Source organism: Elgaria multicarinata, chromosome 1, assembly GCF_023053635.1.
Source record: "Elgaria multicarinata webbii isolate HBS135686 ecotype San Diego chromosome 1, rElgMul1.1.pri, whole genome shotgun sequence".
NCBI lineage: Eukaryota > Metazoa > Chordata > Lepidosauria > Squamata > Anguidae > Elgaria > Elgaria multicarinata.
The window spans coordinates 50909436-50923716 of NC_086171.1; the positions used below are offsets into that span (position 1 = coordinate 50909436).

Genomic DNA, 14281 nt, shown 5'->3' on the forward strand with positions numbered 1-14281 from the left:
GGAGTGATGGAGCTCCCTCGACAGGAAAAGACACATCAACGTCTTGGAGTTGATGGCTATCCAAAAAGCTTTGTATGCCTTTCAGCAGACGTTATCGGGTCACGTAATCCAGATCCATACAGACAATATGGCTGCTGTCTGGCACATAAACAAGCAAGGTGGAACGAGATCTATGGACCTGATCTCCCTCACTCTGGACATTTGGCATTGGGCAATTGCCCACGACATGACTTTGTCTGCCATTCACATCGCAGGCCAGGACAATATCTTGGCAGACGACCTCAGCCGCACCTTTGTGGATACTCACGAGTGGCGGATGAAAGACACTGTCCTGGATTTGATATTTCAGGCATGGAGACAGCCTGTAATAGATTTATTCACGTCACCAGAGAACGCCATCTGCAGCCAGTACTGCACGTGGGCGGGCCATGGGGCAGCATCTCTAGGAGACGCCTTCGAGAGGACGTGGACAGGACAGCTTCTCTACCTGTTTCCCCCCATACCACGCCTCTCAAAAGTCATTGTAAAGCTGCGCAGCGACAATGACAACGCCATCTTAGTAACACCTTGGTGGCCAAGGCAGCCGTGGTTCACTCCGCTACTCAAACTGTCCTCAGCGGAGTACATAAGACTCCCTCAATGCCACAATCTCATCTCCAAGGGGAAGGGACTCATCTTCCATCCAGATGTCCAGTCCCTAAACCTAACGGCTTGGAGGATAAGGCATCGCTAGACAGCCAACCGCTGCCTACTGATATATGGAACATTATCCTAGCAGCTAGGAAACCAGCCACTAGGAAATCATACGCAAACAATTGGACAGTTTTTTCTGCCTTTGCCCTTAGTAGAAACGAGAACCCATTTTCAGCACCAATAGCAACAATGCTTTCCTTTCTTTTTTCTTTATTTAAAAAAGGACTCAAGTTCTCGTCACTTAGAGTTTATTTAGCAGCTATCTCTGCTTCACACCATTGGGTTCAGGGCTGTTCGATCTTCACATACCCCTTGACAAAACGGTTCATGAAGGGCATGAAAAACACCATACCACCAGTGCGCTCCTTTGTCCCTCAATGGAGTCTCTCTGTGGTGCTCAAGGCATTATCTGCTAAACCTTTTAAGCCTCTAGCAAGGACGGACTTGCGATTGTTAACTTTCAAGGTGGCATTCCTTGTTGCAGTCACATCTGCTAGGCGTGCATCCGAACTAGCAGCACTTCGCATAGATCCACCATACACGGTGTTTCATGCTGACAAGGTGGTCCTCTGACCGGACCCAGCCTTTCTCCCAAAGGTTGTTTCTTCTTTTCACCTTGGGCAGGACATTACGCTCCCAAGTTTCTTTCCTTCGCCGATGTCGCCTATTGAGTCTGCGCTACATACCCTGGACGTAAGACGGGCCCTGGCCTTCTACCAGTCCAGAACTGCTACCCTCCGGAGATCCCAAAGACTTTTTGTTTGTTATGGGGGCAAGCAAAAGGGACTCCAGGCATCTCCACAGAGAATATCTGCTTGGGTGGTTCAGACTATTAAGCTAGCCTATGAACTCGCTGGCCTCCCGTTGGAGGGTAAGGTGCGTTCTCACTCCACGAGAGGAGTGGCCACCTCTACAGCTTTTGAAAAGGGGATCGCCCTACCAGACCTCTGCAAAGCAGCTACTTGGTCGACACCTTTGACTTTTGCCAGTCACTACCGCCTGGACATCAGGGCGCGCAGAGACTGTGCCTTTGGGCGTGCCGTCTTATCGGCAATCCTATGACTACTAATATATCAACTGACACCACCCACCTCCAGTAAGTCAGCTTGTTAATCGCCCATATGTGTGATGCACAGAGACCACGAAGAAGAAAGACAGGTTGCTTACCTGTAACTGTAGTTCTTCGAGTGGTCATCTGTGCATTCACACAACCCTCCCACCGTCCCCACTATGGTGTCATTAAAATTTGATCACCTGGTGGTTCTCCTCAGTGAGACTGTTTAGGCGGTTTCAGGAACTGAGGGGAATGGGCGGGAACCCCTGAGCATGCTCAGTGGACGGTGGGGGAGGGGTTCCTGCCTAAAACGTTTTCAGCTATAGAAGTTTCCGAAGCTGGCCCTGCGCAGGCGCAGAGCCCATATGTGTGAATGCACAGATGACCACTCGAAGAACTACAGTTACAGGTAAGCAACCTGTCTTTCTCAACTATCTTCATGGCTGAGATAAATACTGAATTTCTGTGTAGTACATCATGACAACTGTGGAATAATGGATATTAAAAAGCTTTTCCATTAACGAAAATTATTTTTCTCTTGCATTGGGTAAAACTGAGGTGTCACTGCTGGAACATGTCAATGGCAAAGTCTGCATTTAAACAAATTATTAGCAAAGGATTCTGTTTTCAGTGGTCTTTATGAACAGTAATGTCCCAGTGTGTCTCAGAGCTTCTGGAAGTTGTGATGGCCTCAATTGCTAGCCAAGTCTATCATCGCAATGTCTCACCTACCTGCTTTATAGTCCAGTTCCCCATTCGTTCAGGAATATTAATGTGTCTGAATAAGGGTGGGGAAGTAATTTTCTGAGTCTGCTCCTAGAACAATTATGATGGCATATTACAGAACAACCCTAGATATGTCTGCTCAGAAGTCAGAGCCATTGACTGACTTCTGAGTACACATGTATAAGATTGCACTGTTAAATCTTCTAAACCAGGGCTCCCCAATGCGGTGCCCACAGGTGCCCCAGCACCCGTGATAGTCTCCAGTGATGCCCACAAAGCTCCCCAATATTTTAAATAAAAACCTTGGAAAATGTTAGGGCAGCCTTCTTTCTCTCTGTTTATAGCCTCTAGCCCTGGTCTTTCTCTCCCCTCTACCCCTTTGCCTTACTCTTTTTCCCCTCCCTCCTAGCCTCAATATTTCTCTCCACCAACGTCTTCAGCTAATTTTTTTTTACTAGCTAGGCCCCCATGGCTGCTATTATGTGACTAGCCACATCTTCCAGGGGAGCCATTTTCTGGTGGTGCCCACAGCATTTTTTCAAATTCCCAATTGTGCCCTCTGGTCCAAAAGGGTTGGGGACCCCTGTTCTGAACTCGCCGTTCTTCATTGTTGGAAACTGAAACCTGTGTTCCGAATGAGCTCATTTTAATACAACAGTCTCCTTACTGGAGTGCATATGGGATGATTCTACTGGAGGCATGTAGATGTGAAAAAATGAAAAATCTACATAGATTTTTCAGGTTACTGGATCTTTTCTGGCTCATTCATTATTTTAAGAGACCTATAATAATGTTCTAAATTGACACAAAATGTTGATGTGACAGGTTAGTCCTGTTTGCATTGGTCCTTTTAAAGCAGCTTAGTGCGCCATACTATTTGCACCATCAGTGATCAGAAGCCCTCAAACTTGGAGGTGCCCGGTCATCCAGTGCAGGGTGGGAGGAGTGCTGGAGGTGATCTTTGAACATCCTCCTGCCCCACTGATTTTGCGACATGGACTTTTTAGCCTATCTGGAGGCTGGAAGAGGGTCAGGATAACTCATACCCTGGCTTCTCTGGTCTCCTCCGCTCCCACCCACAATGACGCCCCCTTTCCTCCTCCTCCTCCTCATTTGAGGTCACTTTTCTGACCTTGGACAGCAGTTGGCCCGGTTCTTTCCACAACAGCTGTGAGGGGGCAGCGGAGAAGGATCAGATCTCTGACTCCACTTCCGAGGTCAGAGCGCTGTCTCCAACCTTGGAAGAGAGAATCCGAACAATCCAATGGCCTTGGGATACTCCTTGGACCATAAGATTGCTCTCTTACTTGCCATAATGGTGGCAAGCATGCCTCTCATAAATGTGAACTTGTCTCAGTGATGTATAAAGTTGAGGAGTGGGCCTGATTTAAAGAGCAAAAGGGGCACATAGGTAAGGGACACTGAACCTTCACCTAGCCACAGAGTCCTCCCTGAAGGCACATTACTGATAGTCCAATTCTAATACCTTATGGGAATTCAGCTGGGGTTGAGGAGGAGGGAGGAGCACTGGGAAGAAAGCTGTGGGTGTGAGAAGGATTCTCTGCCAATCAGATTACTTCTTTCCTTCATATGTAAATGCAGTAGATGGTAATTTAGATAGACAGATTTGCTATTGCTACATCTAGTTTGGCCCTAAAGGTCATATAACTTTGCTTAGGTTGTGGAGTTCTGTTCACCCTGAAGGAAGGCTATAAGCCAAGTTCAAGCAACAAAAATGTTAAAAACTGTGTGGGCATGGTGGAATGGAGGTCTCTATTCTCATCAGTGTTGTCACAGGCATTATCGAGTTGCTGCTGATGACATTTGCAGAGCCACTTTAACATACACACCAGCTATGGGTAAAGTTGTAGTTCGAATGCTTGGATCTCTGACTTTGCAAAAAGAGACCTGTGTTTCTTTCTGACCATAGAAAAGGTTGTTGTTGTTTTTTGAGTAATAAAAACCCCCCTATGTATGTCCATTCATGCTCACAACAGCTAACAGGGAAGATGATGTCTTTAATTGGAACATATTTTTGCTAGTGAGCATTGGTACTTTTGAGATGCAAAAGGCGCTTCTATTCCCAATGAAAGCTGGTCTTTGGGCTCAAAATATTTTGACAAAGCTAAACAGTTTCATAATAGGTGGAGAAATGTCTCGAAATTCAGTGGCTTCTTATGGCCCAAACTTAATCCAGTAGAAGGCCTTGATTTGTTTGCCATGTTACATTTTTCAAAGGGATCTTAGCCAGAATCAGTTGTTACAGTACGTTCAGGTAGAACAGAAGTATGACATGTTCCCAATTTGCGATTTTGGATTACCATTTTTAAGTTCTAAAAAGTGAGGCATCTATGCAAGTAGTTGATGAGAGGAAGTTAGGTAATTCCTTTTTCGTAGGCGTTGTTCTGCAAAGCTTTTTTTTTGAAGCCTTGAGCATATGCACACTTATTATCAAAGGAAAGGAACACAACCATTTCTGCAAGCAGGAATCCACTCTATCAGTAGTTGACCAAAATATCATTTTCAGATACACAAAAAGACTAGACCTGAAAGAAGAATATGGCTTTCACATCTAGACCAGTTCTGCCTGTAGGGGCCACAGGGTGAGCTTGGAAGAAGAAGACTACTGCTTGCATTTACTGGGTTCTGCAGAAGGGATTCGGCAACTTTTTGTTTCAAGCTTTTGGAGCGTCGAAGGGAAAAATGTCTGGTTCAGGGGCTTTATCAGGGGCTTTTGGGGGGGAAGCTAAAATGGATAACTTGTTAATACAGTCCATTCCAAAGGAAAATGGAGCCAGGCTCTTCAAAAACATTGCTAAACTATGTTGGAGTTTTCTCTGGGTCCAGTTTCAACAGCACTGAAGAGATTGAAGAAAAAAGATCAACATAGACTGTGGACTTGCTGTGCTGTGTGCCAGGTCTCTGTGGGGGAGAGGAAAAGAATAAATGGACACAAATCTGACATCAGAAATGGTGATCGTCTAAGGATCAGTTTAGGATTATGGATTTTTATTACATTACACGACAAGTGGTAATTGGCTCACCTAATGACAGCATATTGGTTTTCTGTGCCATTGCACTGTAAATGAACACTGTTAATAATGTGATTGTCATTGTCGGTACTTCCTGCATTGTGTTTCATTCTGATCTCACTGTTTTCAATTCTTCCCCCCACACACTCACACACACATGTACTGTATAAGAAAACACTCCATGCAACTGATGAAGTGGACTATAGTCCCTGAAAGCTTATGCCAAAATGAATCTGTTAGCGTTTAAGGTCCCACAAGACTCCTTATTTAATTATATTTTTGTCACTTAGTTGGCATATTTTTGGTACGGGTGGATTTTTTAAAGTTTCTTTTTAAAGTATGTTAGCTTATGAAATCTTATTACAAAGGAATTAAACTATATATCACTACAGTTGAACCAATCCAAACAAGTATAACATTCAATCTGTGAGTCTAAGGAGACTTTGGACTTGTTTTTTCTCAAACAGCAGAATTCCACTGGCCTCACCACATGGCAAACTGCTTTTAGGACTGGGTGGCTGGGTTTGAACAGCAGTTTGTGATTGGCATTAAATTGCGTTATTTAAAAAGAGAGCGAGAGCTCTTGTATAAATTTACTTGTCATTTGGAATCTGACTATACTCAAAAGCAATGGATGCATCAAGAAACTGTTCCTTAAAACAATAGTCTTGTACTTAGCTTCTTGCAAATCACACACACTTTTGTCTTTAAAACTGCTTTTCTGCTTTTCAAATAAAAACACATTGTAATACCGAATTTTTTGTGTGGAAGCTTGGTGTGACATTTAGTGCTTGTTACTGAAGCAAGACTATTTTGAGGAATTCTCCCCACAGTTCCCCACCTCCTAAATAGTTCTGCTGTGTGTTTTAGTACTCTCCTTATGATCTAATCAGGGTGGGTTCTCATTTGCTGGGGATTTGTCCAGGTTTCTGTCACTAGCAAAACTTCCTGTAACATAATTAGACAAAGTAAGCCATGATTTGGAGATGTGCTCCATTGCCTGAGAGAAGGCAATACATTTATGCATTTACTCGATTTATATACTGCTTGCCGCATCTAGAAATATATATCTATGTGGTCTACAAAGCAAAGATTAAAATACATGACCACGAATCATTGATATCAAGCATGTATAAAAACATTAAAATCAAATATTTGGAACACCGTAATTAACAAACTGGCAGCACAATCAATCACGGAAGGCCTGTTTAAAATATGCCATAGCTGGTGCCTCCTGATTACCAGGGTGGGAGGGCATTTCATAACATGGATGCCACCCAAAAATCCCCCACCTACTTCCAACTTACTCCAAGATGGCAATCAAGTGGTACAATCAGAAAGACAGCTTCTGATTGTCTTAATGATTGCACAGGTCTATATGGGGAAAGGTGATCCACCAGATAACTTATTCCCACGCTGTTTAGTACTTTATATGCTAAGAAAACCTGCTCAGTAGCTAATAGCCAGTGCAGTTGCTTCAACATTGATGTACCCTGGGGCACTGCACAGCATAATTGCCAGGGTGTCAAGTCACAGTCAACCAGTGCTACTTTTTTGGAACTGTCCCCACAAGTAGGAGCAGAACCATTGTGAAAGAGTGTTACCTGCAGAGGTGATCCAAAGAATACTATTCCTTATGTGATTAGTGAAGGAATTCTACGGACTCTGCTGAACATTTCATTGCAGAAACATACTGATGAGAGCCATAAGAGACTGCTGCATGTCATATTTATCATAAAATAGTAGAGTTGGAAGGGGCCTATGAGGCCACCAAGTCCAATGCCCCGCTCAGTGCAGGGATGATCCAATAAATGTTGCTTCCTGTTAAACATGTTCAGAGATGTTCGTTATGGGGGAAGCATACCTATTTGGGGAGCTACTGCATTGCGTTGGGACGGTTTTGTTTCTGAAAAACTTCCTTGTCTGGCGCCAAAATCTGCTTTGTTGTGAAAAAGATCCAACTGGGCATTAGGTCTTGGTACTAAGGCACAGAAAGCTACTTTGCATCTCTGCCTTTTCATTTACCGTATGGTTCTTTATTTCCGTGATTCTGAATAGCGGATGATCTTGCAGCAAAAAAGTAGCAAAACATGTTTAACTAGTCCTTAGACAAATTAAATGTAAAGATTGACAATGCAAATGTACAAGTTCATACAGATCACAATTCCCCAGTCTTTTAATTTCACTGCAGCTTGTTTAGCAATCAAGAAGTGATAGCTGATTGGCTAACAATTTTGTGTTTATGTTGTCTCTTCTGTGGTTATTGTATGTAATGTTATTTGTTTAAAGAGAAGTATCTTCCTACAGTCCTAATCTGTTGAATTTTCTGGCAGTTGTTAAAAAGAGTATGGGTAACTGAAATAAATGCTCGATTTTCATGAAATTTTGGGTTTAGTGACAATGGACGGTGTCATGCTCCTTGTATCTGCAGTCTTGTACTTACACAAATATTTATTTGCATATTGATGTAAAGGTAATTAGTATAAAAGCTGAAGGACATCTTTGTCAACTTTTCTTGTATGATACTTAAAGAGTTGTACGTTTTTTTAAAAAAACTTGGCTATAATATGCCATTCTTAAAAGAAACTTTCTAAGCCATGGAGAAATATGGTATCTGGATAGACTTACTATACAAATCATGCCTTGTACATTTAGCAGTTGCATGACTAGTAAGCTCCATCTTGAACTATGTACTTTTTGCAAAAATAAAAATGATGATGATGTGTCTAGCCAGCGAAAAAAATAAAAATCTTAGTCTAGTTTTAAGCCATGATGAGGAAAGTGTTCACTTACTGCCGCAGTAAGGGAAAATTAACTTAGGTGAAAATATTAAAAAATATTATATTGGAGTACAATAGGGAAATTGGCTAAAATTAATCCACCAAAATATTAAGTAACTACTTAATTATTTTAAAGGTTCCATTTCTATAATAATAATTCCTTCTCTCAAAACTTGTTGTTAGACCCTGGAAATGCCATAACGTCTGTGCCGGCTGTGAATGGCAAATCTGAAAGCGGTGACAGTGGAGCAGAATCGGAAGAAGAACCACATCAGGAAGAAATAGCAGAATTACATGTTGCTCGTAAGTGTGTATATTAAAAATCTTATAGGTTTGCAGCCATAGGCTCTTTTTCCTGTGGTATTTAAAACACATGTTTTCCTATACAAAACAAAACTGTGGGTTGATATTTGAAGTTGATATCTTTACAGAAACGACCTTACGTATATTTTTTGAAGCCTTCAGCTTTAAATACCTACACTTTTTGCTTAATATATCTTTATGAACTAAATATTAAACATATCAAGATAAAAGCTACAGTTGTTATAATCAGTAAATTTTGTAGTGTGATTGTCTTTGAAAATGTGTCCCTTTATGGTTTTACAGAAGGTGAGAGTGTGGAACAGAGTTCTATCACGGATAAGGAGTTGGACAATGTTGTTGCCAATGGCTGTTGTGACGATGTGCCTATTGTTAACATGCACAATAGCACACAGACTAAATCTGCCCTGAATGGCTTAAATGTGGATGAAGAAATAAAGAAGAAAGAGAAACATCTTGAACTACCTATTGTATCTAATTTAGCTTCTTCTCACGAAGGTACTGTCCTTATTATCTAAATTTGCCTAAACATTTGTAAGGAGGGATATTCCTTTAGTAACTGCTACCCCAAGAATTTTACTGTTTGGTGTATTAATGAGCATTTCCACATATATATATTTTTTGAAAGACTGATGATTTGAAATTTACTTTTGACTGCTTAATACTATTTTCTGTGTGTAAGTTAAATTTTATATCATGTGTCGTGGTTTATGCAGCGGGGGAAAAACAGTGCAAAATCCTTTTCCATGCACATAATGACCCCAAAAATATCAGAGTCTTCTGACAACGTAAAGATTGACACATTTATTCTGGCATAAGATTTTGTGGACGACAGTCTACTTCATTAAATATGTGGAGTTTTAGACAGAATTTCAGGTCTATTTGGTGGTGGCAGTTGGAGAATGAGGTTAGTCCTGAAATTCGGTCTAAAACTCCATGTATTTAATTAAGTGGACGTTCATCCACAAAATTTTATGCCAGAATAAATTTGTTAGCCTTTATGGTGCCACAAGGTTCTCATGTGTATGTGCATCAGTGGGTGGATGTGGGTTGGGGGGGGGGGAGGGGATCATGCAATTTGAGTGCCTACACAGTGGCCCCGTTCAGAAAACACCTTAAAACATGGCTTTAACCATGGTGGTTAAGCCAAAAAGCCAGGCTGTGTTCAGAAGACACCTTAAACCATGGCTTTAACCATGATGAATAAAGCAAAAGGCCTTATTCACCATGGTTAAAGCCATGATTTAAGGTGTTTTCTGAACAGGCCCATTGTAAATTCATGTGAAGAATGGTATGTATGTGATTGAAAGTGATAACATGAACCAAGGGTATGCAATATTTGTATCTCCGAAGTAATTGGATAATAGTCATAAGGACATGATGTAAGATTGGGAAGAGTGGCTTAAGGATAAAATGGGCAATTGCTCTTTTGCATTAAGAGGATTGTATGATTTTGTTACAATCTTAAGTCTCTTAAACAAGCCCCTCCCCCCGGTTATTTAACCATGCAACAAAATTCACATTTAATAAAGTATGGTTCCACTGATTTCAGCTGACGTAGGCTTCTTCCCCCATTTACTTGTGAACCACCCAGAGAGCTTCGGCTATTGGGTGGTATAAAAATGTAATAAATAAATAAATAAATAAATACTTGAGTGCATGGGGAAGGTATACACGTGTCATAATGTTCTTTTATTTTGAAAATCTGTATACTGCGTTTCTGGCCATATTGCTCAAGAATGGTTCTTGGCCCCATAAAATAGCAATAAAGAAACATACTGATGGTCACATACAGTCAGGAGTCAGAGATATGAAACTCTTTTTTAGCTGAAAAAAATCCATGTGCAATAATAATAATAATAAAAAAATTGGATTGGGCCAGATATATTTAGGACCCAACAGTAGAAATAGAAGTGAACAAACTTTTCCCTCTCATTATATGTGATAAATGTTCAGGATAGCAACTCCTCCAACTAAGTTTTTTCACCAAATATTGTTTTGTAATGCCTTTTATTACATATTGGCTTATTTTGCTCAAAGTAATTAGGATAAATTTAATCTCAAAACAAATTTGTAATAATATTACTGTATTCTCAGTAGCTATTGCAAACACTTGTTCTTAAGCAACCCCCTTGAATAAGTCTTTAAAAATACCACTAAGCTAATAGTTTTATGGCCAAGCCTGATCATATGCTCTGTTCTTAGTCTTTGGTAACATATTGCTATGCTGATAATTTAATACTGACTCACTACTTTATTCTTGCACCTACTGTTTGGTCTGTACCTATATACCCAGGTATGAATGAAGACACCACTGAGGAAGTCTCTGGGATTCAGCATTTGACAAGTGATTCAGATAGTGAAATATTCTGTGATTCTATGGAGCAGTTTGGGCAAGAAGAGGTAGAGTTTGTAAATTTTTGTACTGTACAGTGGAAAAGTAATGAATAATGTCCAGGATCTGAAGAGACATTCAATTAGTTCTGAGAGCCTAAGAGGACTTTAGACTTGTTTCCTTGAACAGCAACTTTCCGTGTTGTGTGGTGGACTGATGAAATCAATTTCAAAAGCAGTTTTTGATGTGGCATGAAGACAACTGTTCACAGCCAAAAATCCTGGTAGGTTAGAACAAACCCTTTCCATGATGAGTCTAAGCCTGGCTAGAGGAGAAGGCTTAGAGCATCTCTCCATTAAGGAAAAAAACCCACATCCTCTGTCTTACCACCAACTTTGCTTTTTCCATACCATACTTCTTTATTGCGATCCATAGATCCATAAAAAAAAACCAACCCAAGAATCAGACATGAAATAATACAGTTAGAGCTATTAACAACTTTAGTCTAATACACAAAGAGCTCTAATCCTGGCCGCCACTGTAAGAAATTTAGCAACAGCCAAAGTTACTCTTGAGGACTTATCTTCCAACAGAAACTTAACATAAAATTTGTCTGAACTTCTGGACAGTTTGCTGAACAATGGGGTGATCATAAGATGGCGGGCCTGATTATAAAAGCTACAGGACAGAAGGATATGCTCCATCATCTCCACTTCCATATTCCTACAGGGGCACCGTCGTTCCTGATAAGGGACACCAGCATATCTGCCCTGAAGTAATTCAATAGAATAAACATTGCATCTGGCCTTGGAGAAGGCAATATGATATTTAGCGACCGACAAGTTCTTTAGATAGTCAGCCAGCTGAAGAGGCCCAATGTAATGAACGTGCAATGCACTGGGAGAGCAAGAAACATGAGAGTGAGTGCATAAGTCGCAGAAGGCTATATCCCACAGTCTTTGTTTAACAGATTTAAATGCAAAATTCAAGCCCAGATTAAGGAGGAGGGAAGAGGAGAGACCTATTGAAGCTGCCTTCCTGGCAAGAAGCTTGGACCAGCTGTTCACGTACTTGTCCTGAGCCAGACAGGGAAGCAGACCTGAGCCCCTCCCAAAAAGACTAACTTCCATCCAAAATTTTAAGGCAGACCAGCAAGCCCTAAGCGAAAGAGAGCTTTCCCTGGTTTCCAACAAAAGTACAGAATTAGGGACACACTTTGGGAGTTGAAGAAGGGTCCTCAAAAACCTTGTCTGCAGCCTATCTATCTCAGATGTTAATCCCCCTATACTTTGCTTTTTCAAGGAAAAGTAAGATGAAACAAACCCTTCCCTTCATTTCCCCCCTTCCCCCCTTCTTATTCCTATCCCGCAGCTCCAATGTCCAAGCCGGCAGCAAGCAAACCACACAGAAATAAAAGAAGCCATCTATTGGCATACAAAGCTGCTTATTTGGCTCCCTTAATACCGCTTTGAAACTACTAAGGCACTTTGCCCCCAAATGGGGGTGGCAGCTCTAAACCCTTGAACGGTCGCAGGACTGGAGCCAGTTTTCATACACAGGTGCTTCTCGTGGGGATGCTCCCAATGCACAACAAAAACCCTGGGGTGCTATGATTCCACACCAAAAAGTGGTGGCAGTTCTAAACCCTTGAATGTGTGCAGGACTAGACTATTTCACACATTGGTAGCCATTGTGGGCAGGCACCTCTAGCAGAACTAAAACCCTGCACAGCTGTGCCTCTCCATGAGAAACTTAGGGATTTGACGCTTTGGAAGTTTGCAGAGCGCATCGTTTAGGGTGTGTGTGTGAAGGCGGAGACTGCCAGAGAGTTGCTAGGCAGATCTTGGAAAGAAGAGCAGAGTGGCGTCAGTGGTTTTGACCACTCTTGCGAGGTGACTCTGTAGGCAGATGTACTTAAACCACTCTGGAACACCAGACGACATGATAAGCCATAATGGCTTAAATAAACCTCACTGCAGACAGTGGCGTACCAGAGTGGCTTATTTTGGCTAAATAAGCCATCATGGTTGGGAAAAACAGTGTGCAGATGACCAACATGGTTAATTCAGAAAAATAAATCACTGTGTTTGTCCATTGCCAGCATTTCCCCTTCTTAGATGTTTTTGTGTTTTAATCTGTGGAGCAGATCCTGTTACTCATCCTAAGGGTGGCTACTAGCCAGAGAAAGAGCATGTAGTCCTCAAAAAGGTTCTTTGTAGGCTATATCTTAGATATCCCAGCTCTGGGGGAATATGTTTTTGTTGTATACCTATTTAGCCTCCAATATAATAGATGCTTTTGTTAACTTGTAGATGTTGGAAATCAGTACAGCAACCAAAGAATTTTCAAAACATCCATTCAATTTCTCAGAAGCAGATTATGGTAGTCTGCTAGAAACTTCTGGTTTTTTGCAACTTGGAAACTACAAGGCAGAAGGTATAAAGGAGGCTGCAATTGAAGGAAAAGGTGAAGTCAAGTGTGGTGGAGAAGATGGCAAGACAAGTGATGGAGGCCCTCACAAAGAAAAGAAAGGTGGCGAAAAAGTGGACTTCTACGGAATCAGAAGAGGGAGAGGTACTGCTGACGTATTTGCTGTGCTTCATCATCTGTAAAGAAAGTCTAATGTAATTCTTTCATTTTCTGTAACGAATGGACACTTTGTGTTTTCACAAATTCGTTTGGCTTGTGTTCCCGTGATGACTTGGTGGTTTCGCAGTTCATATGACTTATTTCTAAAGGGGCTTTCTTCTCCATCAATTAGGACATTGCATGCACCCTTTGGGTGATGGTGCCCAGGGCGGGCAGATGGGCAGTGGAGGAGATGGAGAACGATGGGGCTCAGACAGAGGACCAAGGGGCAGCCTCAACGAGCAAATTGCAGTAGTGCTCATACGATTGCAAGAAGACATGCAAAATATTCTTCAGCGATTGCATGCACTTGAGACACTAACCACTTCACAGGTAAAACTTGTTGGATTAGTAGTGTAGAAAGAGGAGTGGCCATAGCTCAGTGGTAGAGCACTTGTTTTACATGGAGAAGGTCCCAGGTGCAATCTTCTCATCTCCTGGTAGGGCTAGGAAAGAATCCTGCCTGAAACCCTGGAGAGCTTCTGCCAGTCAGTATAGATAGTACTGAGCTATATGGAACAATTAACTCAGTACAAGGTAGCTTCATGTATTCTATACTATAGTTAATCTTTGTTTTAAGAAGCTTGTCTAGGTGGAATACTTACTGGAGAAGATCCTTTCCAGGTCACAGAAAAACTCTTCTGATAGATATATAGATGATTTTTGAAATGTATGTGAACAGGCTTAATTGCTCTAATTCCAAGATGAACCA

The 14281-nt window shown here is 41.6% G+C and overlaps 1 protein-coding gene across 2 annotated transcripts in view; it reads left to right on the plus strand.

The window, feature by feature from the left end:
• The window catches only part of ACBD5 (acyl-CoA binding domain containing 5), a 36683-nt gene that overhangs the window by 15151 nt on the left and 7251 nt on the right, over positions 1-14281 (plus strand). The window contains exons 5-9 of one of the 2 annotated variants that reach the window (XM_063128010.1): positions 8469-8588; positions 8892-9104; positions 10903-11009; positions 13254-13518; positions 13706-13902. In XM_063128010.1, the coding sequence (XP_062984080.1) occupies positions 8469-8588; positions 8892-9104; positions 10903-11009; positions 13254-13518; positions 13706-13902 (902 nt within the window). Of the gene's footprint in view, positions 1-8468; positions 8589-8891; positions 9105-10902; positions 11010-13253; positions 13519-13702; positions 13903-14281 lie in introns of both variants that reach the window. The other variant, XM_063128001.1, reaches the window with a different exon arrangement.